This window comes from Haemaphysalis longicornis, unplaced genomic scaffold (genome assembly GCF_048455015.1).
Source record: "Haemaphysalis longicornis isolate Haplotype H1 unplaced genomic scaffold, Haemaphysalis longicornis Haplotype H1 scaffold_3, whole genome shotgun sequence".
Taxonomy (NCBI): Eukaryota; Metazoa; Arthropoda; class Arachnida; order Ixodida; family Ixodidae; genus Haemaphysalis; species Haemaphysalis longicornis.
Window position 1 is genome coordinate 98,157,251 of NW_027526335.1, and position 24,619 is coordinate 98,181,869.

General features: G+C 46.6%; 2 protein-coding genes across 2 annotated transcripts in view; both read left to right on the forward strand.

Annotated features, from left to right (window-relative positions):
- Positions 1–1,846: 1,846 nt before the first annotated feature.
- Positions 1,847–24,619, forward strand: part of LOC144174919 (serine hydrolase-like protein) — a 28,712-nt gene continuing 5,939 nt past the window's right edge. Inside the window, exons 1-3 of the mRNA XM_077703905.1 lie at positions 1,847–1,983; positions 11,377–11,541; positions 13,956–14,446. Coding sequence (XP_077560031.1) covers positions 11,379–11,541; positions 13,956–14,446 — 654 coding nt within the window. The 5' untranslated portion in view covers positions 1,847–1,983; positions 11,377–11,378. The remainder of the gene's footprint in view (positions 1,984–11,376; positions 11,542–13,955; positions 14,447–24,619) is intronic.
- LOC144174920 (serine hydrolase-like protein) lies at positions 2,401–7,176 on the forward strand. Its single transcript, XM_077703906.1, has 2 exons — positions 2,401–2,511; positions 3,499–7,176. Exon 2 carries the CDS (start codon positions 3,628–3,630, stop codon positions 4,528–4,530), a length of 903 nt encoding a protein of 300 aa, XP_077560032.1. The 5' UTR covers positions 2,401–2,511; positions 3,499–3,627; the 3' UTR covers positions 4,531–7,176.

Consider the following 24,619-nt stretch of genomic DNA (forward strand, 5'->3'; position numbering starts at 1 on the left):
CCTAGGCGAAAAGCAAAAACGCCCGTGTGTACGAGATTTCGGCGCACGATAAAGATCCCCAGGTGGTCAAAATTAATCCGGAGCCCTCCACTACGGCGCGCCTCATCGCCTGCGTTGCGTCGGCGCGTTAAACCCCACAATCAATCAATCAATCAATCAATCAATCAATCAATCAATCAATCAATCAATCAATCAATCAATCAATCAATCAATCAATCAATCAATTGAACTCGTTGGCCCTGGGCTTAGGCGCTCGATTTTCTGCTCCAAACGGCGACTTGGTTTCACATGAACGTGGCACTATAACAGCAGGTGTTCCACAGTTTCGGGGATCCGCGGATACCGCACGAAGGGTTTCTTGTCGGGCCAAGTCGAAACAGGCGCTGCGTTGAGACGCAGTCGGTGATAAAAAGTCTCTAGTCTGCGCGGAAGTGGTTCTAGCTGGCAGCTTCATTCTTAGGTCAGCGTCTACGTGTGGCAAGAAGGCATAAATGTGCTCTAACAGGTGCCAAAGACGGTTTTGTTACGTTAAAATGAGCGCTCGTTATAGTTGAGGCATAATGCTTAGTGACGAAAATCTTCCTCCCATCATGCATTGCAAGGCCCGTGCGAGCAGCTGCATCGGTCTTCTCGTTTCCTAGAACACCACGTTGGCCGGGAAGCCACTGGAACGTTATCTGGTGCGTATCACCAGATCACCTTGCATCACCTAGCCGATGGCCAGGTGATGCAAGCATGCGATTTCAGGAAAGGCGTGTTTGTGAATTCTGAAGCAGTCATTGCGCTTCAGGCCTTGGATAGCTGCCCTCGAGACCGTGAACCGCACCCGCCGCGGTGGCTCGAAGGCTAAAGCGTTGTGCTGCTGAGCCCAAGGGCGCGGGTTCGATTCCAGGCCGTGGAGGCCGCTTTTCTGGCGGAGGAGAAAAGTAAAAACGCCCGTGTGTTAGGGATTTCGGCGCACGTTAAATATCCCCAGGTGGTCAAAATTAATCCGGAGCTCTCCACTACCACGCGCCTCATAACTTGTGCAGTTTCGGCAAGTTCACCCCCATAAACAGCTAAAGATCTTTAACTGATTCAAGAATCCATAGCCCTCCACTAGGGTGCGCCTCGTAGTCCATGAAAAGCCATATAGCAATTTTTTTGTTGTGTGTTCTAGATTCACTCCTTCTAGCTTCAGAACCCACACTTAGTTGCCATCGTTTTTATTGCACTACGCTATCCGATTCATGCGTAATAATTCTGTTATAGCCATAAATTGTTACAAGCAGCTTCACAAAATGTAATGGTGACAATTCCTATCCCCACAGCCCCCTTTTCCCTTTTATCTACCCCACTCAGTATCCCTCCCTTTGCAAATTCTGTCCAACGACCGGCACTTTATCAGGGAGTGCCAACAAGCTCCAAACCTACCCCCTATCCCCTTCCCATCTTTTGAGCGGTGGATGGCTCGTCTGGTCGATCCGGACCTTGCACACCAGCAAAAACTGGTAAAGAGGGGCTGGACGGCAAGTCGCAGCCTGGGTATGGTGGCTAGCCTGGATATCCCGGAATGAAGATTCCCTCCACAGGGTGAGTGTCATCAGCACTTACGCTCAATAAATGTTTATTCTCCTCCAAAAAGGCACTTTTTACTTGCAAGCGTATCTCATTGTTTTTAAACCTGCCGTTTAATAACCATAAAATATACAGTTCAAAGGGAACAGAAACGCGTGAGAACGGGTGAATGCCAACTTGGTTTCAAGCATGGTTTCAAAGCTGCGCGGGAAAAGAAGGGTGTAATTTGATACGAGAACAGCTCAATGGATGCCGCCCGTGTCGAGCTCTCAAGGTTAGCGGAAGCCCAATTTGGTCTGTTCACATTGGGCCGGAAAGTCAGGACGCCGTAGGCGCATACCGCAACCGAGTTACAAGGAAACCGCAAAATCACTGTACCCTTGTCGCATTGTCGGTTCACGTGTTCTTCCCGGAATCGAAAGCACGGTAAGCGCAGGTCTAATGCCGCGACAAGTGTTTTCCACGCGCTTCCATCGCATTTTTTCGGGTTGTCAAGGCCAACCTTACGTCAAGGCAAAGTAATGAATGACTGCTTTGCTACCTCAACGTGTACAGTACTTCCTGGTGCATACATGTCCATGACATAATAATCTGGGGCTGAAAAAGCTTATTTTAACGTCAGTTTTGTACTAACGGCTCTTTCACGGCGTGAAATTTTTGAAAGATCGACGAGAAAAGTGCTACGCTTGCAATACATGCCAATCCTAAAGCGGCCCGGGCATGTGGCGGCACCTGCTATTGAAGCACGTTACTAACCTTTGCGCGCCTCGTATGGGGCTGCCAGATGGCACCGTCGTACCCTATTTCGCGGATTGGCGAACGAGCGCAAGGCCGTCTGCTTTATTCCTAGGAATGTCGAACCCCCTGCAACATGTAAGCGGGCTGCTCGTTCCGATCGAGCGAATACATGTGCCACAAGTGCGTGTCAGGCTTAGAATTACTGAGCGCCTGTCGGTAAATCATTTTCGCTGTCTGTATCCCCCTCGTTTTCCTTTCCTGTTCTGCCTTCTCAGATGCGCAATCGAGCGAGCGAAAAGGTTTCAACCTTTCTGTCTAGCCTTGCACGGCTAAGAAAGGCTTTTTGTGTAACTAAAAAAACAAAACATACATGTTGTCATGTGAACAATCGAAGTTGGAACTCCTGAAGCATTTATGGTTGGGCTCAAGGAGTCTAAGCGGCGAGAGTCCGGTATATTTCGAATGATATTGACAGCGGGGTTATTTGCAAACCTTTGTGTCGCCCGGAATCATCTCCCAACGATATCGCTGTGCGCAGTGCATGACTGCCATTTGAAGTTGTATAGCTGACAAATAATCACTATCAGTGCAATGATCGAGACAGCGCGTGAATGCAACTGTAAAGCAACTGTAAAGCAATTGACAAAGGCTTGGGTCATAGCTGTCCTAAGCGCGTAGGTTTTTTTGTTTTTCGTTCTGTTTTTACCACTGCCATTCCTTTTTACCACTGTTACATGAATACACAGGAAAGGGGATATTTTCAAGGATGGTGCTCCTAAGATCGATGCGGCAATTATCATTTATTGTTTGACTAGGTAGAAAAAAACGCGTCAATTTTACCGTGCTTTCGCAATGCCTTAAGCACTTATTATTCTGAAAGCGGAAAGTTCACCAACAAAATGTCGGCAAACACTATTCAGTTTTCCCTTTTCTCTTTTTCAGTATGAGTCATATCATTTTTCAATACTTCCCCTAGATCCTCGTGACCTTTTTCTGTTTTCCGTCATGTGTAGATACATATAGACTGTGCATCTACTTTTGCCTCGACATCTTGTGGGAGCAATGCATTTTTACAAGCACTACACTGTAGTCACTTTGCGACAAAAATGAAAATTTCAAAAATATGTTTTGTGCCGGGTCCCTTCGGGCTATGAAGACGGTTGCAAAAATCTCAGACCACAGAATGCGATGCTTGCATTGCAGGTCTCGTGCACAAGACACCAGACGTTGGAGCTGATGCTGTGGTGAATAGCTGGCAGGGCAGTGAATGAAAGAGGTTTAAGTTAAAACAAAACAAAAAGCAGAAGGGGGCACGTATCTGCAATCAGAGCCATGGATCCAGTCGAACTTCGCATAGACGTCCCCTTCGGCACGCTGGCTGCGAAGGTGTGGGGGCCTGCCGACGGGAAACCCGTGCTCGCTCTGCACGGATGGCTCGACAGCGCTGCCAGCTATGACACGTTGTGTCCTCTTCTCAACCCATCTCTGCGAATCGTGGCGCTTGACTTTTCTGGCCACGGCGACTCGTCGCACAAACCGCCGGGCTGCCACTACAACCCACTCGAATACGTCATCGATGTCCGCCGGGCTGTGGACCGCTTGGGCTGGGACCAGTTCACCCTCATAGGGCACAGTATGGGAGGCACTGCGGCGGTGTTATTCGCTGGGTTGTTTCCAGATCGCGTCCTGTCTCTTGTCTTGCTAGATGTTGTTGTGCCTAGTGTGAGGATCGACTCCGACGCTCCTTCCACACTTACGCATGGTATCAACAAGTTCCTGCAGCTTGAAGCTCTGAGCACAAGCCCCAGTCCCGTTTACAGCATGGACGACCTGCTGGAACGCCTCGAGATTGCCAGTCCGGGACAGCTCAGTGAGAAGTCAAAGAGAGTATTGCTAAGTCGTGCCACGCGGTCCGTTGAGCGCGGCTTCGTTCTCAAGAGAGACATCCGAGCCAAGACAAGCCGGACATTCGTCCTCGCTCTGGAAGCTCAGAAGGCCATAGCGTCACGGTACAGGGGAGACCTGCTTATCTTTCGGGCTACTGATGGTCTTTCGATTAAAGCTCTGAAGGATTTGGAGGCGGTATTCTCTGCGTTGTACCAGAAGCACTGCAAAAGATTCGAGTATGTTGAGTTGAAAGGGGGCCACTATGTCCACTTGAACCAACCTGAACTGTTGGCTCCGACGATTAACCGCTTTCTCAGCCTTCCGTCTGTTGGAAAAGCAAATTTATAGGTCCTATTTGAGCCCGCCGTTTTCCAGCATTTTATCAAATTTTAAGGGTGGTTGACGTGATCTGCCATGTTATATAGCAGTAATCTATAAAAGATGCATTGTGCTAGGACACTGGTAGGCTATGCAGTGTGCTGTGCATGGGGAATAGTTCTATCTTGCCTCATGTTAGCCACAGTGCACAATTGAGGCCTGTTTGCACACACCACAAAGCGTGCATTCAAGATACTTGTGCCTGGTATGAAGGAGGCCTCTATATTGGCTTTTTCAAAGTGTTTGTGAAGCTGAAACGAGAAAGGTCGGAGTTCCTCAATGTCGCATGAACGTAATGTTTAGCATAAATCAATGCTTAAAAGGGAGCAGCACAGATTTGCTTCTTTGCAGTAAGCTTTTCAAATTGGCGAAGGTTCCAAATGACGGCAATAACTTTTTAGATGGGATATTTTAAAATAAAATGCATGACGGTTGTGCTGCGGCTTAACATTCGTAGTCCGTGCAAATATCTGTTATGTCTGCTCGGTGATGAGGTGCTATCAGGCTCCATGAAAGCACCTTTCAGCAGCTATCAGGGAGCCTGCCTGATCTGCCATACTCGTTTCTTTCTACCCGGTGGTGATCAGGGATCTGCCTTTGTACTTGTGTATTTTCTAGGTATTGCCACGTCTCCTACAATTTATTTTTGTTGCAGCTTGTAGCTTTTGTCGTTGTGTACGTTTCTGTCTGATACTGTTGATATATGCAGCCTTTATTCATCTTGATATTAACAGTACATAGGAAGTGCCGTTGACATTTGCAACAGCTTTTTTTTTGTTTCTTATCTTCAAACGGTTCAGTATTGATATCAGTGTCACACCTTGCTGCAAGCACATTGCGATGCTTCTTTGGATGCCGATTGATCAGACTGTCAGTAATATTGAATCAAGCTGTACGGAATCGGTAGGTTGTCAGGTTTCAAAGTGGCTGTTGATTTGGTACGACAAACCTATTCTGGCATAAGTTCGGATTGGTGTGGCATTTACGGCATAGCACTTGACTTGTACGTGCAAAGTCATTTTCGATTTGTGCAGCTCAATAATGCTGAGTTGAGTTAAAAAACAATACAATACGGTGTGCCCTAAGGCTTTATTTTGGGTCCATTACTTTTAGGGGCTCGGGCTGTCGGCGTCTCCTTTTGTCGTCGTCGTTTCATGTAGTCACAGTACTAGAGCACTGGGACACTCGTTTTCCAACGCCTCGCGCTATAATGCTTCGGGCTTCAAAGACCCGAGACTTTTTACAGGAAAGCTGTATACCTATGCCCCTCAGCAGTTTCATCTCCGTGGGCGAAAACTCCAAGGTGCCAAGAATACACTTATAGACAGCATGCTTTGTCCCTCCCCAGGTTTCACGTTGGTGCAGATGGCTTGGGACTTTCAATCTAAACCTTAATGGTACTGTACTAATATGTACCAAGAACCCAAGACATAGTATGCAGCTTTAAAGATAATAATGTATTTTTTAGGACGCTTCTCTCGCTGATGTAGTGAATCAGTCAGATAAGTAGTAAAAGAACTTTCCTTTTGGTTGTCTTTTAATCACCAAAGACCTAACACGAATAAAACTGATCACATCACATTGAGAGCAAGAAGAAAACAAAAATCGGTATTGGACAGAATTTAGCGTGGGTGGAAAAAAATAAAGCAAGCTACGTCATAGATCTTCGGGCATTTATTTTCACGAATGTCCAAGTTCGTCAAAACACTACTTGCATTGCGAAATTACTAGAAATTTCAAGAACCATAAAAATGCTGAACAGATTTAGGTCCACCTGGCCTATATGGGGCAAACAACAGCTGTCTAATGCAGTGGTTTATTCATGCCTAGTGCGGATAAGCCCTATTCTAGTGTGGAGTGCTTCAGCAAGAGGCAATAGCGAACAGATTCAGGTTTTACTAAATGGAGGCTATAGGTTCATCGAAAATCTCTTGCTTCATCGAAAACCAAGGAAGCCCGGTAGGCTAATGATTGAGCACATCTATCTCCACTGACTAGCACTACAGGTATATGGTGATTTAAAATTTGTTGGTGCGCTGTTTCTATCAGCTTACAAATGTCCTGAGTGCAAGTTCACATTCAGGAAAGGCCCATATATTAAAAAGGTGTGTGAACTTCTTATGAACCACAGTCAGTACAACCCTGTTCACCTGATCGTCTGGATAAAAAAGTGTCCAAAAATACCTGTCATGGCCTATTATGCGAAGACAACTATTGTGTTTAAACAATGAGTAAAGACCCTTCTGCTGAGCATCTAGCTATTGCTGTTTTTTGTATGCGCTGTTCCTCTGTTCAGTCTTTTTTTGTTTTTTGATTCTACCCTTTTTCATTGTGTTTTAGCTAATAGGAAAAATTGCATTCCGTTTTGATGTGTGCTTCAAGGTGATATGAACTCTGCACTTCTAATTGCGCGCATGGGAAAAATGTGCTGTTTTATATGAATTCTGTGTGGCAATGTGAAATATGTAAAGGAAGTGGGCTCGAACAGTTTTGTGGTCAGCATGCATATCCTCGCTTGCCTTGACAGCAGTGCATACTTATTTTCTTTTTGTATTCCAATTGATATATTACGCCTGAGTGCATTTATTTCTTGGAAATAAATTGAATTGAAATAAATTCCTGGTATCGATTGTATGTCCAGCTGTAACGACTTTAGTAACTACAGCGGAACACCCAAGATTACACACCCTGGTATAACTGTCCTTTGAGATGTTAAGGTTATTATTCTAAAGGAGGGGTGTTCTTTTAAATAAAGACACCACATGATACGGACAGTAAATTGCGAGGAACATCCATTTCTTCTTGGGTATCAGAAAAGCCTCAAGATGTGGTTTTACAAGACAGAAGCAACCAAAAGCTAGTTACTGATGGCCAAGGCAACTGTGGCCTTGGTAGTGAACAACATACTTTTTGCACTGCTCTTTATGGTGCGGCTCTGGGTGTGATTAAAGCCTGTCACTGAAGGTTGCCAGCGGGCTGTAACGGTCGCTGCCATGACCCACTCTCTGCTCGCACCCTCAAAGTTGCCCATTCCTTCTGGCTGTTTCGGCAAATGCATGGTCATAGAAGATGTTCGATAACCCTGCGGCAGTTAAGAAGCTGTTTGAGGACTTTCACTCTTGCTCACATTAGGGGCGGTGGTTTCGTGAAAGTGCAAGCACGTATACTCTCCTCTTGAGTGTATTGATTTGAGTGCAGAAGTGGGGGGGGGGGAGGGGGGGGGGGGGGACTGTCGTAAAGGCATGTTAAACTGTGGGCACTTTATGTAACAAGTGCTTTTTTCATTTGTTTGTTTATTCTGCACAAGTGTGCTGTATTTATACACTCCAATTCTGTGCTGGGTCAGATGCATGGGCAGGCATGGCAGAAAATGGGAATCATAATTTTTCAAGCACGTGACACATTTGATGGCACCGATGCCCTTGTGTGGGTGTTAAAACTTCTTGAATTCAAACGTGCTTATTTGTGACCTGACTCCAAAGTAATGTTCGCAGTGAGTGTTCTCTTCGGGCTTATCTTGTTACAGTTTTTTATATAAGTAAATATACATCAGTGGACTTATATCAACTGCTAAGTAGATCTCCATGTTCAAGTTTTTATTTTTAAGTATAGCGGTGTTGGTTAAGGTAGACATTTAAAAACCTGCTAGTTTTGACTGCAGTGTTCGTTTGTATGCCTACTGCATAGAATTTCCAAATTTAGTGCAGCGGCCAGGGTAAAATATTGAGTCAACTGTTTTTCTGTGGTCGCTTGAGATGTGGTCGCTTAAGATGTTGTTACTATAAGTTGTGGGGAGATAGTGGGCTCAAGTGTAAAATTGGGTTAGGACATTCAACCTCACTTTGGCCTACCTTAAAGCATGGAGATTGATATCAAATTTGCCAAATTTACTGCGGAAGGATGGCAAGTCGGGCTAGTTGGTTCATAGTGACCATAACGAAATGCAGCGCAAAAAAGGACGGGACAAAAGAAGAATTAACGACGACACGGCGCTGACTCGCAACTGAATTTATTAGAAAAACACACACATATATATACTCAATCCTCGTGGCTTCCTATCATGTCTCTCGCGATTGCAGCAAAACTACAACGTTGTGAAACTATGCCTGCCAAATACCACACACTACGCACTGCACCAGACAGTAAAACGAAAATTCACTCCATCACCTTGGCAAACGCGATAACACCACTGACACAATTCACGTGCCAAGGACTACCCTATTGTGCACTGCGACCATTCAAGAGCACATATTCACTCTCGGCTAACGACATTGACGGAATGCTGACGCACTTTTCTCTCTTCTTTCTAATGTGATACGCTTCTATAATTTCCCGCACACGTTGGTCCTTATGTTTAGCAATTATGACAGTGTCTTCAAACACAGGAGCACACCCACACTTGGCACAATGCTGAGCAGCTTGAGAATGCTTGTCACCTTGCAACGTGCGCTTGTGCTCCAAGAGCCTCAGGTTAAGGCAGCGCCCCGTTTGCCCGATATACACTTTCTGGTAGCACGAAAACGGGATCATGTACACTACTGCCACGCTACAAGGAACGCATGGCGACACGTGTTTGACTTCGCAACCTGTATGCTTGGCGGCTCCTGATATCTTCTTATCAACTGTGTTGCGCAATCTACTTAATTTGTTTGGGGCAGAGAACAACACGTTTACTCCGTACCTTCCAGCTACATTTTTTAAACCATGTGATAATCTGTGTACGTAGGGCATGACAGAGAATTTTTTCTTTCTGGATTCAAGCTCACGATTTTCTCGAGTCAGAGATCCGCATTTCACCCATTTTTGAACTTGATCTTGAACGTAACCTACACGGCATGTGCACTAAGGTATTTAGGTACGTCGATGATTTCCTTATTGTCACGGAACCTTGTCACATTGTTAGTAGGGTACCTGATGTCTTGAAAGTTTTCAAGGAGTGTGGCTATGGGCTCAAGATCACGTTCGAACTTCCAAAACAAAACCAAATCCAGTTCCTGGATCTTAAGCTGGATCTTCAGGCTAGTCATGTATGCTGGGAATATAGCCCTAGGTCACAAAAGCCGGTACTGAACCTTAACTCTGGGCACTCTAAAATTGTGAAGGCTAGCATAGCTGTCTCCTATCTGCGCAACGTATTTGCAAAGTCTTGTGCGCATAAGTATCTTAACAGTTTTAGTGCGCAAATGGAAAGGTTGGGAAGGCTGGTTATGATAGGCAAGTTATGTGTCTCGCAGTAGAAAAAGTTCAAAAATGGGTGAAATGCGGATCTCTGACTCGAGAAAATCGTGAGCTTGAATCCAGAAAGAAAAAATTCTCTGTCATGCCCTACGTACACAGATTATCACTTATCACAAGGTTTAAAAAATGTAGCTGGAAGGTAGGGAGTAAACGTGTTGTTCTCTGCCCCAAACAAATTAAGTAGATTGTGCAACACAGTTGATAAGAAGATATCAGGAGCCACCAAGCATACACGTTGCGAAGTCAAACACGTGTCGCCATGCGTTCCTTGTAGCGTGGCAGTAGTGTACATGATCCCGTTTTCGTGCTACCAGAAAGTGTATATCGGGCAAACGGGGCGCTGCCTTAACCTGAGGCTCTTGGAGCACAAGCGCACGTTGCAAGGTGACAAGCATTCTCAAGCTGCTCAGCATTGTGCCAAGTGTGGGTGTGCTCCTGTGTTTGAAGACACTGTCATAATTGCTAAACATAAGGACCAACGTGTGCGGGAAATTATAGAAGCGTATCACATTAGAAAGAAGGGAGAAAAGTGCGTCAGCATTCCGTCAATGTCGTTAGCCGAGAGTGAATATGTGTTCTTGAATGGTCGCAGTGCACAATAGGGTAGTCCTTGGCACGTGAATTGTGTCAGTGGTGTTATCGCGTTTGCCAAGGTGATGGAGTGAATTTTTGTTTTACTGTCTGGTGCAGTGCGTAGTGTGTGGTATGTATTTGGCAGGCATAGTTTCACAACGTTGTAGTTTTGCTGCAATCGCGAGAGACATGATAGGAAGCCACGAGGATTGAGTATATATATGTGTGTGTTTTTTCTAATAAATTCAGTTGCGAGTCAGCGCCGTGTCGTCGTTAATTCTTCTTTTGTCCCGTCCTTTCTTGCGCTGCATTTCGTTATGGTTGCCAAATTTACCGTGGCAACCGACATTGCCTTGTCAGCACCTCATATTTAAGAGTCTGATGCCCACTTGAAAGTAAAGTTGGCCTTATGAAATCAAAGTCCCAGAAGGCTGCTCAACTTTGACCATGAGTAAGTGAACTGAGAATTTGAACTGTAGTAAGGGTCGGGGGGTACTCATCAAACCAGGTGGCACAAAATTGTAGCTTGCATAGATATGTGCGCCTCTGCAGTCGAACAAGCAGCAAGTGAGGATACCAGGCTGGAGAGGGTAAAGTGTATTGGCCTACTAGGCTGCAAGAGAGTGTGCAAGTGGTGTTTTGTTAGCGACATTCATGACATAAGCTCGGTTCAGGTAAGTGAATGAAGTGATTATGAAACTGGAGGGACGAATCAATGTGGGACGCCTTTCTTTTGTCTAGAAGAGGGAGAGAGAGAGAGAGGGACACGAATTTTATTGTTGGGAGCAGGAGGACGTTGTCGGGGTCTCTACCTTGCGGGAGGCGTCGCTTTTGCTTTGGCGCTGACTGGGCGAGTGATGTTACGTGCCGCAGAATAATTAAAAGAACCATCATGTAATGACTCGGATGTCAAAAAAAAATGTGTATAGTATATTTGCTCTGCATTGAAAATGCAAAACGGGTGGCTGAGGTTTTTGTGGCCTTTGTTGCTTCGTTGGCCCACAGGCATGCCTGCGTACAGCACAGAGGCCGAGTACACTGTCCCCTACGGAAGCCTGGCGGCCAAGTTGTGGGGTGATCCCGCAAAGGCTAGTGTCCGCGTCCTGGCGTTGCACGGCTGGAGGAACAATGCGGGCACCTTCGACACCCTCATCCCGCTGCTCTCATCAGGTCTGCTCACCTTCCTTGCCCGCTGTTCATTTTAAACTTCTTGCTTTTTTTTTTTTGTACTTCCGCCTAGCTTGTTGTGTCTTTAACCCTTTGAGGGTCAAATTTTTTTGCCAAATGCAACCCCCTGGGGTTGATTTTTTAAATTGCTGATTTAAATTCTTCAGAGGAATTTATTTCGAGAAAAAATTGCTCAAATGTTTTTAAGGCGACTATAAAGTGACTAAAAAATCGTCTGTGTTGTTGCATACATGTGGTTTATTCAGAAGTAATGCAAGAAAAATTCTAAAAGAGTTTCTCGGGCGCAAGAAGCGGGAAGCTAGCCGCTTCCGAAACTAGCTGCTGTGTGCCCCACCGTGACCAGATGTGCAAATGATAGCCGGTGCACCACTGTAGAAAAACATTAAGAAAGGAAAGATTGGTGCAAGAAAGATATTTCATGTATTTCCGCAGTCTGGCAGCTTATGCCAAGTGAGAGAAATGATCGAAAAAGGTGTGCTTTTTGAACATACATGTGATGACATGCATGTACGTCATTGACCCAGAAAAAGTTAATGCCAAAGACAAGTGATGAGTGTGTGCCATGGTTACCTTTTACTTTGCTCCCATTGGCTGTGCTGCTTGTCAGGCATCACAACCACTTCTTGCCTAACGTCATCGGTCTCGCTGTCTCCTTCGTATGTATATATTTATGCGGTGGTTTTGAAACCATTTTATCATTTCTCAGCAACAATCAGTGGCATTGAGACCGGAACTTGGTATTGTATGAGATTTTGTGTTTAATGGTTTGAAAAATGCCCGTGCCTTTTGTTGAGTGTCGGCTTTGGCTTAATTGCGCAAACAAGAGGCAGAGGTGATGAAAGAGAGAAACTTGGAGCAAAAAAGATACTGATGGATGATGATGCTGATGATGAGAGCACGAGGAGCAAAGTGGAGAAAGGTACAGGGAAAGGATCAGGAGGAAAGCGTTTTGCCGCGTCTTAGCAGTGGCCTGTTAAGAGGTCTGTCTGTGGTGACATCCGTGAAAGGTGCCCACATATCGCCTCTGCCCTCCCATCTGCAGTCTCCTGATTCGAGAAGTTGTCATGCCCCACTCTGTTCAGCTGCAATGTTCTGCACAATGCTGTGCTACTCAAAGCATTTTTTTAAAATCATAACACAAATTGGAGGCATCTGCATCTGTACAGTCATTGACAAATGAAATGCGAACATTAAAATATGAACCAGAGCACACAACATTGAAAAAATAACTGTTCTTGGAGGTCCAATAATGGCACACTATAGCTACGTTTAGAAAGCCACATTTACCAACTTTGTCGCTGTAATTAAGCCATGCATCAATTTGACTTGCGTGGAAAGAAATGAGTTATTCGTGTGTTCGTGTTCATATTTTTGTGATTGCGTTTCTTTTGTCCATGTGTCCACTCCAACATCCGCTCCAATGTACACCTGCACGTCTCTTTCAAATTCGGCGCCCCAATATATCGCAGAATCCAAACACTTCAACAGCTAGTAACCGTTGGTGCATTTTTTATTTTTATAATTTGCTTCCTTGCGGCCTTGTCAGCGCCAAATGACAAAGATTTTGCCTGTTTAGAGATTTTTAAATATAGTAGTGGTTAAGTGGTCTATGTTCTGAAAGAGTGCACAGGGTGTTTTCTTCATTCGAATAATTGAAACCAGTTCGGTGCTTGTAAATGTAAGAGACACTGTGACTTGAATATGAACGTGTGAATTCGCAAATAGCTAGGTTTTGCACAGTAAATTGGCAAGGTAAAGTCAGCACGGCCTCTTACAGTTAAAACCATTTTTTTGTATTGCCCAGGATGAAAAATGCTGAACAAATTCTTGACTGCAGCTTGGGTTATGCAACTCCAAAAGGAAGCAGAAGCTAATGGGGACAAAGTGGCAAACTTAGGTGGAGCTTTGTCTTTAAAAAAAAAGTACACCAAAGGTACTTTCCTGAACTCTTGTTTGCGGCTTCATTGTGTAGTCCATCTCAAATGCTCACTTATTTTAATGTTTAGCTATTGTAATCAAGAGTCTTAGTTTGTGAAGCTAGAGTGAAGAGAATGCACCAAGTGCCACTAGCGGCCAGCTCACTAATTGCAGCAGTGACGTCCTTTGGTTTCCAACATAGCTTGTTGCCATCTCGGTGCTCAGACTTTGCATGCAGTTAATATCTTAAGTTTTGTTCATTTGTACGAATGGTTTGTGGTTTGCGCCTTCCTCCTTCAGAAGTATTGTAAGCTGGGCTAGTTGGTACCGTTCCATGACGAATAACAGCGCCAAAACGGGACGAAAACTGGGCCAGTTGGTACTGCTCCAGTACTCCTGTTTGTGTCCTCCCCTTGTGTATTCTTTGTCCAGTGTTTGCGCTTTTAGTCATCACTTCCTGCTTCTTCCTTGCCCTCCAGAGATGTTTGTGGTGGCGCTGGACCTGTCGGGGCACGGCCTGTCGTCGCACAAGCCGCCGGGCTGCAGCTACAGCTACCACGAGTACGTGATGGACGTGTGCCGGGTGGTTCAGCAGCTCAAGTGGCAGGACCGCTTCTGCATCGTGGGCCACAGCTTCGGCTGCACCGTGGGCATGATGTACGCCGCCCTGTTCCCCGACCGGGTGCGGGCGCTCGTGGCGCTGGACCTGTACGCGCCGCTGCACGTGCCCCGCGAGCGCCTTGTCCAGGACACGAGCAAGCTCATGAGCAGCTTCCTGCACCTCGAGGCCAAGCTGGGACAGGCCCCCGAGTACACGGAGGAGGAGCTGCTCAAGAGGCTCCACGAGGCCACCCTGTTCACCCTCAACACAGACACGATGCGCATCCTCATGGCCAGGGACGTCGTGCCAGCCAACAGCGGGCCCGAAAATGGCAAAAAGTTGAGGATGCGCACGGACCCCAGGACCAAGGTACTCTAGTCAGGGCAGCTGCCAAGTCAAAGTGGGGTATTTTGTGTTGACGCCTAATTGGGGCTTTGAGGGCAAAGGAGTCATTGTGGGCTATTTTGGGCTGAAGCTAAACTTCAGCTGGTAGGCAATAAGGCTGACCCGCGTAATGGAGGGCTGCAGATTTATATTTCGGCCACCTGGTATTCTTCAGTGGGGAGACGGGAAGATGCTGGTGATGCGATGGGACCTGTTGGCCAAGGTATACTACTTGTGTGCAGCTGTCGAGTTAAAAAAATTTCTTGGCTAAAGCTGCTGACGTGCCTTGAAGGTGAAAGTGGCATGGCTTCCACTGGCTGCACATATAAACTGCGTGTTCACTGCAACATCATGCTTGCATCTTTCCCTTCACATTCACTCATCTTTTGACATAAAGGGCTTTGACAGGCAGTCTGAGGATACCTCATACCACAGCTCCCCCAGCATTAGAGTTCTCTGTGGCAGGGGTGTACCGGTTCTACTATGTACTGTCACATTCATCTGTCATACAGGGTGCGCTAGGCTTGCTCTGCCTTGCTTTGCCACGGGCAATTAATTTCCTTAAGTAGCACACTGATATTGCACTCAGCTCCTAGTTTGCAAAAACTAGGCTCAATGCCATATGGACTCCAATGTGTCCACTCCACTATATCCACTTTTCTTTTCAACCTGATTCATTTACTTTATCAAAGTTAATCCAGATATGCGCTTTGGCACAAATTCTGACATTTTTGTAAGCATTTGTTACTCTTTACAGCACAGTGCGACCATTTAAATGCTGGACAACAACATTGCTTTTAACAGCGGGGCTGTTTAAATTAAAGGGACACTGAAGTGATATGTAAACATTGCGGGATTACTAGCGCAAATTGTAGTCCAGAGTCCCCAGGCCATGTTTCGACCACTCTGGGTGCGTTTACGCGATTTTATTTAGTAGAAAAATTAATTCAAAAATGCTGTCCTCCTCTGTGGTGTTTTCGTGTGACGTAGGGAGGAGCCGAGCTCGCAATTGGCTGCACTACTGCACGGCTCCCCGGCCTTCAGACAGAGTCAGTTGGCCCAGCGTTTCGTCCGCCGGCCGCTGACGGGTCGTCGCAATTCATTCACTCAGTTGAAACGAAGCCAGGACACGTTTGTGAATGGAAGAATGTGCCTTTCTTTACTTGGTTAGTTTGTATACTGTATCTAGCTCCAAGTCAAGGTCGCTTCACACAAGCGCTGCACAAGCGCACATGCGACGCTTCGCTGACTGGTACGCCAGTAGGAAGATATAAGGCCTCTTGAAGGCGGGAGAAGAGTCAGCGAAGTCAATATTGGTACTAAGGAAATAAAATCAACTGATATTTTTACTGTACAGCGTAAAACTAGGGTGCGGGAAGCAGTTTTTTGCGCTGGGCGAACAAGCACAGCGGCCAGCAGCACGACTACGCATTTGCGAACGCTTTTCCGTCTAAGAAATGCAATTGCTAGACGTGAGATATTGTGGAAACTTGGGCGATGCTTACTGCACGAGCGCAAAACAACAAATAGTCACCTAAGCTGCTTGGAATGCTAAAACTAAATAAAAGTGTAAAGTGGTTATACATTATATACCTTATATTTCCAAGGTCGGCAGCGCTCGCCCGTGGCCGTGTGGTTTGGAGCGCTAGGTATGTCTGTGCAAGTATTTTGCAAGTCAGAAGTTCGAATCCCCGCGGGTACATGCTTTTTTTTTTTTATAAGTTAACTTTGTCGTTTTCTGCCGATGTTTTCTATGCTGAGTTCACCTTTTTTGGGGCCGCAACGTTCATTGCTCCACGAACTTGTTCACAGAACGCGCGCAGGCTGGCACTGGCGCGCTAGCGAGTTCTCATTGATGTGCTGTTGCCATGAGCACCGACTGCTTGCGGGAAGTGGGCACAGGCCAGAATCAACAGACCCTTGGCCTGGTGCGAACACGCTTTTTACGATACAGGCATGAGTGAGGCAAGCTCCAAAAAAAAATGCCCCCACCTCCCCGAAGGGAATCGTGAGGAAGTGCGAATGCATTTCTTGCGCCGAGAGTACACGGCGTAGTAATTCTGCCATCGCCTTGAGAGGCGCAGTACCGGCGAGGGGGAGCTGTCAGGCGAGGGGAGAGGCGCGCGCCGAGGGTGAGTGCAAACCTAACGGGGGGAGAGGCGCGCCAGCTGCAGAGCATGTGACGTCACGGCGCGAGGAGAGGGGGAGCAGACGCAAAGGCGCCAGCGCGCGGTCACGTGGGAGTGTGACGTCACGGCGCGAGGAGCGGTGCGGGAGCCGGCGCGGGCGCGCGCAGCCACGGCGCGGGAGGCGGAGCGCGCGCGGGTCACGTGGGGTGTGACGTCGCTGCGCCGTTGCTACAGACGCTCCTCTCCGCTCCTCGCGCCGTTGCTAGGGGAGAGGAGGAGGAGCAATGCGGACGGCGGATTCAGGGTCGCTTATAAAGTGCATCGCACTTAATATAGGGGAAAAGCGCATGGCATTTGAGCGTCTGCGGGGACTCGGAGGGCGTTCATGCACTGCGTAGGCCTCGGCTAGTGAATGCTACGATTCCATGCCGTCCTGGGAGGCTTATCTTATGCATTTTACAGCCGACAACATGGCAGAAGCGCGGTACGATGATTACTGAGATATTGAGAATGCCCATCCAACAACGCCATTGGTTGTGTTTTACAGAACCGAAACCGAAACCGAAACTTGTTTGATTGCTAACCTTGGGCATCGTCCAATCACGGTGCCCCCTCCTCCCAACGTCACAGCCTTAGTTGGTGCGGCCGCCACAAACTGCGCATGGTAGTTTTTCTTCTTTCGCGCTTTGTAAAATAATTACCGATTTGTCAACCGGATAAACGATGAAAAGTGTGCTAATTGGAGCCAGTCTACGCAGTGCAAGCAAAAACGAGAGCTTGACAAATTCACTTCAGTGTCCCTTTAAGCTTGAGTTTCGTTTGTTCTTGGCGTCGCTCAAAACTCTGCGCATATAAGTGGAGAAGAGGAAAATGGTAGGCCAATAAGTGTGAGGGAAAGTGGCGAGGAGGCAAGGAGCTTACAAGTAGGTGCTCGCCTTGAGAAAAAAAAATGCTTCCTGTGGTCGGAATCAAACCTGGGCCTCTCATGTTACAAAACCGCCAGCTATCCGATTTCAGCATCGTTGCATTCGGGGAGCTCAGCATTTGCTTTGGGTTCATAGCGCACGTGTTGAATAAGTACTTTGACTGAGTTGAAGGGGACCTTGGCCTCGAGCTTGGCAGGTTTAATTTTATAAACTTAAAAGAGTGTCGATTGTGGATTTTGATTTGACCCAGTTTGCATATAGAAAGCTACACTTTTTAACCACCTTACCCTTACTTAGGAAGGGGCACACCTATGAAAAGCAAGGTTAAAGCTAGTTATGACCACGAGCTCCGCTGTTTCCTCAGTCTTTACATCTCGAAGGGGAGTTTGTTTACACCTCGAAGGGGAGTTTGTTTGCGTTGAAGCTAAACTCTGGTTATAAGGCCTGCCATAGTGGAACGCTAGGGCTTCATATAGGTCACCCGGGATTTTTTTTTTGTCACAGGCGCGACAATCTCTTGCATGAAGGCATCTTTAGTTTTTGCCGTCACCAGAAAAGCAGCTGCCGCAGTTGCGAATGAAACGCCCACAACCTTGTGCATGGGAGCGCAACACTTGAGCGGCTGTGCTACTGTGGATGGCTAGCCGTTAAGTTCGGTCACTACTCATTCTCATTTCGCTTTCTTGTCGTTTACGACTGTAGGACACGTTTCTTCAGTGTCGCCATTGTCGTGGCTTGTTTCTCCTCATTTATTCGGTTTCACAACTCTACGGCCATGAGTTGGCACGATTGGCTGCAGTTCAAACTTTTGTTGATGTTGAAGCTGACAAGGCTGAGAATGCGGAAGCTTTGGGATCCATTGAATTGTGTTCTCTTTGTGTGGTGCTCTGAAGGCATCTGCTACGGCGGCACGTTTACGCGCCTTTTTTTTTTTTGCGTTTTATTTTTGTGGAAGTAGAAGCGCAAAGCACCACTGCCACTGTCTCAGAGGGTCTAGTCTGCAGCCAGTGTGGGAGGCACAGCGAAAGGAATGGAAATGATGGTGGCAAAAGGCCGACACTGTTGGGCAACAAAAGGAGCGACAGGCTTCCAGTGTCACTGCTAGAGCAAGCAAATGTGTCCACTGAGACAGTTAGAGCACTAAGCATGGTTGCCACGGTGTATAAGAATACAAGGTTATGAAGTATGTGTGAGTTGTATGTGAGAAGCGATGTGTTATGGAATTCTGAAGCTAGAGTAAGTTGCGTCAAGCCGTAAGTTTGTGAGGGAGGGGGGATGAGATTCCCGTGAATTTTTAAAGATTTACCAACGGGTCCTTAAATACAGTGTAGACCGCTTATAACGTATGTGGCGGTAGCCGCGAAAATCTGCAGTATAGGCGGTACCACACTATAAACAAAACATGCACGAAAGCACATCGCAGTCCACCTTTTAATCATTATTTGTTTATCATCACTGTAACTAGGGCCTCTTCAAAACAGAGGCGTTCATTTTATCTTCTTTTCTCCCTATCAGCCACTGCAGAAGGGTCTTCTTCCAAGCTACTGCACAGTCTTACAAACCGCGAGTGCGGTTTTAACTTTCTTTGTGTTTGTGTTTTGAAGAAGCACGGCGGGGTTTCTTAGCGTCTATGAAGGGATGCCGCGGGACAACGTGATAAGAATGCAAGTGGATTTTTTTTTTTTTTTTTTTTCACCTAACCCTGTGTTCACATTGCCAAAGGTGGTTGCTTATCAGCAACCTGCGGCAGTGCAGCTTGCTATCTCGAAATGTTCGAAAAGGTGGCTGCTTATCTGCACAACGTTCTAATAGAAACAACTTACTGCTTGGGGAGTGGGAAGAGGGTCTCGCTATCTTCTAATGTGCATCAAGGGAGGGCAGTTGTGGTTATCATGTGAGAGCAAACGGAACATGCGAACAAAAGGGCACCTTTTTTTTATCTCGAAGTTAGAGGAGTGCAGGAAGTGCGCACTGCGTCGGATGTCCAATTCTGTCTTTTTTTTCTTCTTTCTCATGACCCTAAAATGATTGCTAATCTGCGCCGACCGATCAGCACGCCTGCCAAAAAACCGCACTATAAACGGTATTGTGATACGGGCAACCGCATTATAAGCAGTATGCTTATACATGGAGTTCTATTGGAGGCCCACTGGTGGCAGGAAAACCCGCATTATATCCAGTCCCGCACCATAAGCAGTTACGTTAGGTCTACACTGTAATTTTTTTTAATCTCAGCCTTGAACTTGCCTATCACGTGCTTGCTTATCTCATCCCTAGGGTAGTGCGCTGCCTTCCTCCTCTTCCTTAGGGCCCCTGTATCCTTCCTCTAAGCATCCATTTCTTGTAAGGTTAGTTTCACAGAATTGAGCGAGGTAATTTAGGGGCCGATGCCTCGGACGGGAGGAGCGACAAACAACTCCCCCCTGGATACGAATATAGGATGTGGTTCGGACCTGCTAACCGGCGATAGGTCCACGCCTGATTGGCCGCTGGCGTGAGGCACGAGACGGGGCACGGGAAAACAGTTTCAAAACAACGGACATTTACTTCACATTCACAGGAAATTCAAAACAGACAGACAGAAGGTTTGACGAGTTAATAAGACAATGCAGTTGACACCCCGTTGGGATCAGAGCTTCCAAGATACCAACACGAAGTACATTAATCACAATGAAAGAAACGGTACACGCCGTTACGAGCCCGAGGAGGAGGCGACAGTAAATGAAGGGGACAGTAGAGTGTATACAATAGGCGGGGTTGGGGGCTTCCCCCAACTACTAACAATAGGCCCGCTAGAAACACATACAGCGTGGTGCACTGAAGGAGGCAGATAAGAAGCCCGTGCAGTCCGCATAGGGAAATACAACACAGAAGATGAATAGGAAGAGTCCGAGGAAAGGTGGAGAAGGGGAGAACATCTTAGCTGCGGTCCGGCTGATGGTCTCGCCGGGGTGACGGAGGCTGTCGGTCGTCTGTGGTGGGGCGCCGCTGATCAGCGACGCAATTTGGGTGAACTCCGGCCGCGCACTGTCGCCTCCTTGAGGAATCTTCGGGGGCCCGAAGTTCACCGCCGTCGTCGCTCGGCCTCCCCAGCACAGCCCTCAAGGCCGACGCCGCGTCCCGGCCGTACGTCCGGCCACCACCAGTTCTCAGCCCATTCTCCTCGGAAACCCCGCGCTGCACCACGCACACCGTCCACCGGGCCGCGCGTCTTCCAAGAATTCCCGGGGCGCAGCCTTCTGCAGGCCGCGGCACTCTCGCCCAACTCTCTCCCCGAAACACATGGCCAGCCGACCCGGGTGCGACAATGGCGGCGAGAACATTCCTTCGCTTTGCGGTACGGCTCCTCTCGGCGAACGGCAAGAAAACCCGTCAAGGAGGGACATGAATTTCGCGACAGTTAGACACGTAACGTCCACCAAAAGTTTTGATCTGGAATGTTGCCACACACTCAGGCTCGTTTTTTAGTTAGTATTATGGCTTTATTGCTTGTTATTTTGATGCATCACACTAATCACTTTTCTTTCTGTGTCTTTTCGAGCAAACATAATGTAAGCATCATTAAACGCTATCGGGAGAGCATTGACATTGTGCAGGAAAAGAGGGTTTGTGTGTTAATAATTTCCGGATGCGTTTCACTGTGAACTATTTCATGATACTACTGGGCTCTGCTGAGTTGGGGACACAGCGAAAAATGCATGGTTATCTGCATAAAGACGCGTTTTTAGATTTTGTTGCAATAGGTTTTTCAACTAATGACGAACATTTCTGCCAACTTGGGCTCTTATCTGCCGTGTAGAAAAGAAACAAACCAATCTCTTTCCCGTGGCAGCGGTACGGTATGCGTCACTAAAATTGCACCTGAATGCCGTTTTCAAGGCACGTCCACAGAGTGAAGAAACAGCTTGTTAAGGAGTGAGTGTTGTCGTCAGAAACTTTTTTCACACCCTCTAACGTGCCTAAGACCTTGTGTGGGGAGTGCTGTGAAACAAGAAGAAAACTGCGAGATAAAAACTCTAACGTGCCTAAGACCTTGTGTGGGGAGTGCTGTGAAACAAGAAGAAAACTGCGAGATAAAAAAATTTTTGAGGCAGTCTGTTGCAGATTTATTATATGTGCACAAGCACACAACATCCATTTCTGAATTTCGTTAAAGACACCTTGATTTGTTTACGGTGCTTGTTTGTGTTCTGCTGAGAAAATTTGATTTAGATGCCTGTTTTATGCCCTTTCACCCAACGCGTCCACACGAGGGCTAGTGCTTCCATTCATACTCTCTAGGAGTCTCTTGGCTTTGCATTAGGGGTGTGCATATACCGAATAGTAACTTTTGAATCGAATATCACATTGAATACGGTTAAAAAAAAAGCCGAATATCAAATCGAATATCAAATATCAATTTTTTTTTTATACAGGCCTAGATTTTTATAGGTTCTTGTGCAAAAATAGAGGCTACTTCACACGTTCGGAAGTTGTATGATGATCTTTTTCAACCCGAGGAACACACTTTTCAATTCTCATTCGCAGCAGTCCAGTCACTGAGCCACTATCAGGGTTCGTACAAGTCCTTGAAAACCTTAACAACTCTAGAAATTGAAAATTGAGTTTTCAAGGGCCTTGAAAGCCTGGAATTTTGTCCTTCTCCTTGAAAACCTTTGATTTCTTTGGGCAACAAAGAGGGACCCGATTAGGTGTCCGGGTTTTTGTGGCTTATATCAAGTGTGGCCCGGCACACTCCCCATCCAAAACATGGTTTTTACAATTTAAAGCCAGCTTGGGGGTGCAGTAGTGCTGCTTTATACAGCTTTTACAATTTAAAGTGAGCTTGGGAGCACAGGTGTGCTGCTTTGCACATTGGCTCGTACGGAACAAAATCCCTGCATCGGACTAGGCAGAAATTAGCATAGGTTTCCTTCCAATTTTCCATACTGCTTCCTGCATTGCCTCATCCTGTTATTAATTTTACATATCTTCCCAGTGCTTGGCCCCGCCATAGCTATGCCCCACTACATTTCGAAAACGAATGGTGCGGACACTTTACGGTGAAAGAAAAATGAGCACGGATAAGCAAGACCCTGAATGTTAGAACACAGTGCATCTAGCTCCTAAGCTTTGCTGTAATATTCTAGGTTGACCGGTTTGATGGTGAGCAGAGCCAGTATAGTCATTAATCACCCCCCCCCCTTAATGAACACAGAAATTTGGGGGGATGGGAATGGCAGGGGGCATCAAGTTATGTTCCTCCGAGACTGTCGTCCAGACTGTTCGAGACTGTTTTTCGAGACAGTATATTAAGAGCATTTGCAGAGCTCGAAAAAGTTCAAGATGGCATGGCTTTTGTAAAGCTCCCTCAGTATTACTGTAGGCGGGTGTAAACTTGTCCGCTTCCAAAGGGTGGAGCTATTCCAAGGAGGTTTTTCTTGAGGTTACTTTTTGAGACACAAGGAAGCAAACATTTAGTGTGTGAAAACACTAGAGTACACGTGCTCCCCTTCACCCTTAAAAATGCCTTGGCAGGGCCTTGAAAGTCCTTGAGTATCCTTGAATTCTTGTCCCTGAATCCTGTATGAACCCTGCACTATGTGGCGGTACTTGAAGAATACGGAGCGGGTGCGAAACACACTTGAAAAAAGAAAGAAAGACTTGCACTTACTGCAATTTTAGGCAATGACTAGACAGCGCCTCATAACTCCGAAGGGAGCTTTTTTTGCAGGCATGAACAATAGGACGCGACAACACGGCACAAGCACAACCACAAACAACGACGAGGCACTTCTTTGGAAGCACATGGGGACCATGAAGCGAAAGCTCGCACTACAGTCGCCGTGCACGAATCTGCGTTATCGACTGTAGTCTAAAAAAAAAAAAACACAGTAAACATACACCAACTGCACTAAAAACGGCCAGAACAGCTATTCATTTTAAGTTGATGGAGGCGCTGTCAAAACAACAAAAGCGGTGGCGATTGCTTCCTAGGAAGCTGCTCTAACATGTAAACATCCGGTTGCAGAATTCAATATGGCAGCCAGAGTCGGCGGCAACGGCACGAAGAAAAGATATTTCCGACGCCATCGCAAATTGCTCAGTGCGGCAGGATAAAATTTACGACCTCTGCAAGGCATGCTCTTCGAAAGCACGATTAAGATGAAACTTGCCGAGCAGAGAGTGTAGCAGCAGTGCGTTAGCGTGCGCCGGAATCTCTCGCTTTCGCAGAGCCGGGCGCATTCGGAAAATCCACTCGACTATTAAAAAAATCAAATAGTGGATATTCGATTCGCGAATTGAATTATTCATGGCGGTACTATTCGATTTGTATTCAAATATACGAGTGTTTGCGCATCCCTACTTTGCATTTCAAGCGTGGTAGAATTCTGAAGGCCAACCGTTATCAATAGCTGTGCCTGTCTATACACCCATATGTCCACTTCCGACATCCCAGGCCTCTTCCTGTGCAGAAGCCTGCATCCAAACAGCACGTGTAGGAAACAGAACAGTACAAAGAAAGATATGCTGAGTTTTGAACTGTGGTTCTTTTTGTACGCCTGAGGACATTGCTATCGCGGACTTCTTTTCACACTCGTCACTCTGTACAGTGGATTGCCTTGCATGTTATGCTCGCTGCAATCCTCGGGTCTCGTTTAGTCAAACCTTTCGTTGCACATTTTGTCAGACCCCTCGAGCTTGTTGAAGTTCCACTCCTTGTCACTGTTGTAGGTGACCCTTGTCCGTGGATGGCTTAAAACAAGAAGTGCAGTGGGTCCAGAAAGCATGGCCAACTTATCGCACTTTATCTTCAGCATCACTGATCAGTTTGTTACCCAATAGATCTCTTTCTTTCTTTCTTTTTTACTCGCATGGATCTCAATCTCACTGCCTTCGCTATCGTCACCCTGCCACTTTTCTGCCGGCGTCATTTTTGAATGTTTAAACACCTTTTGTGGAGCTATTTCACTAAGCTGCTTGAAGTTTGCAATCTTCACAAAGGTGGTTACCACTGTATGGCCAACTTTTCCCACTTCATGACTCAGTTTTTTTACCAGTTTACTATCTCATTGATGTTGATCTGATTGCCTTCATTCCCAGTGATCTCTTTATGATCGGCC

Coding starts and splice junctions, on each gene's coding strand:
- LOC144174920 (XM_077703906.1), top strand. CDS start 3,628: ATGGATCCAGTCGAACTTCGCATAGACGTCCCCTTCGGCACGCTGGCT.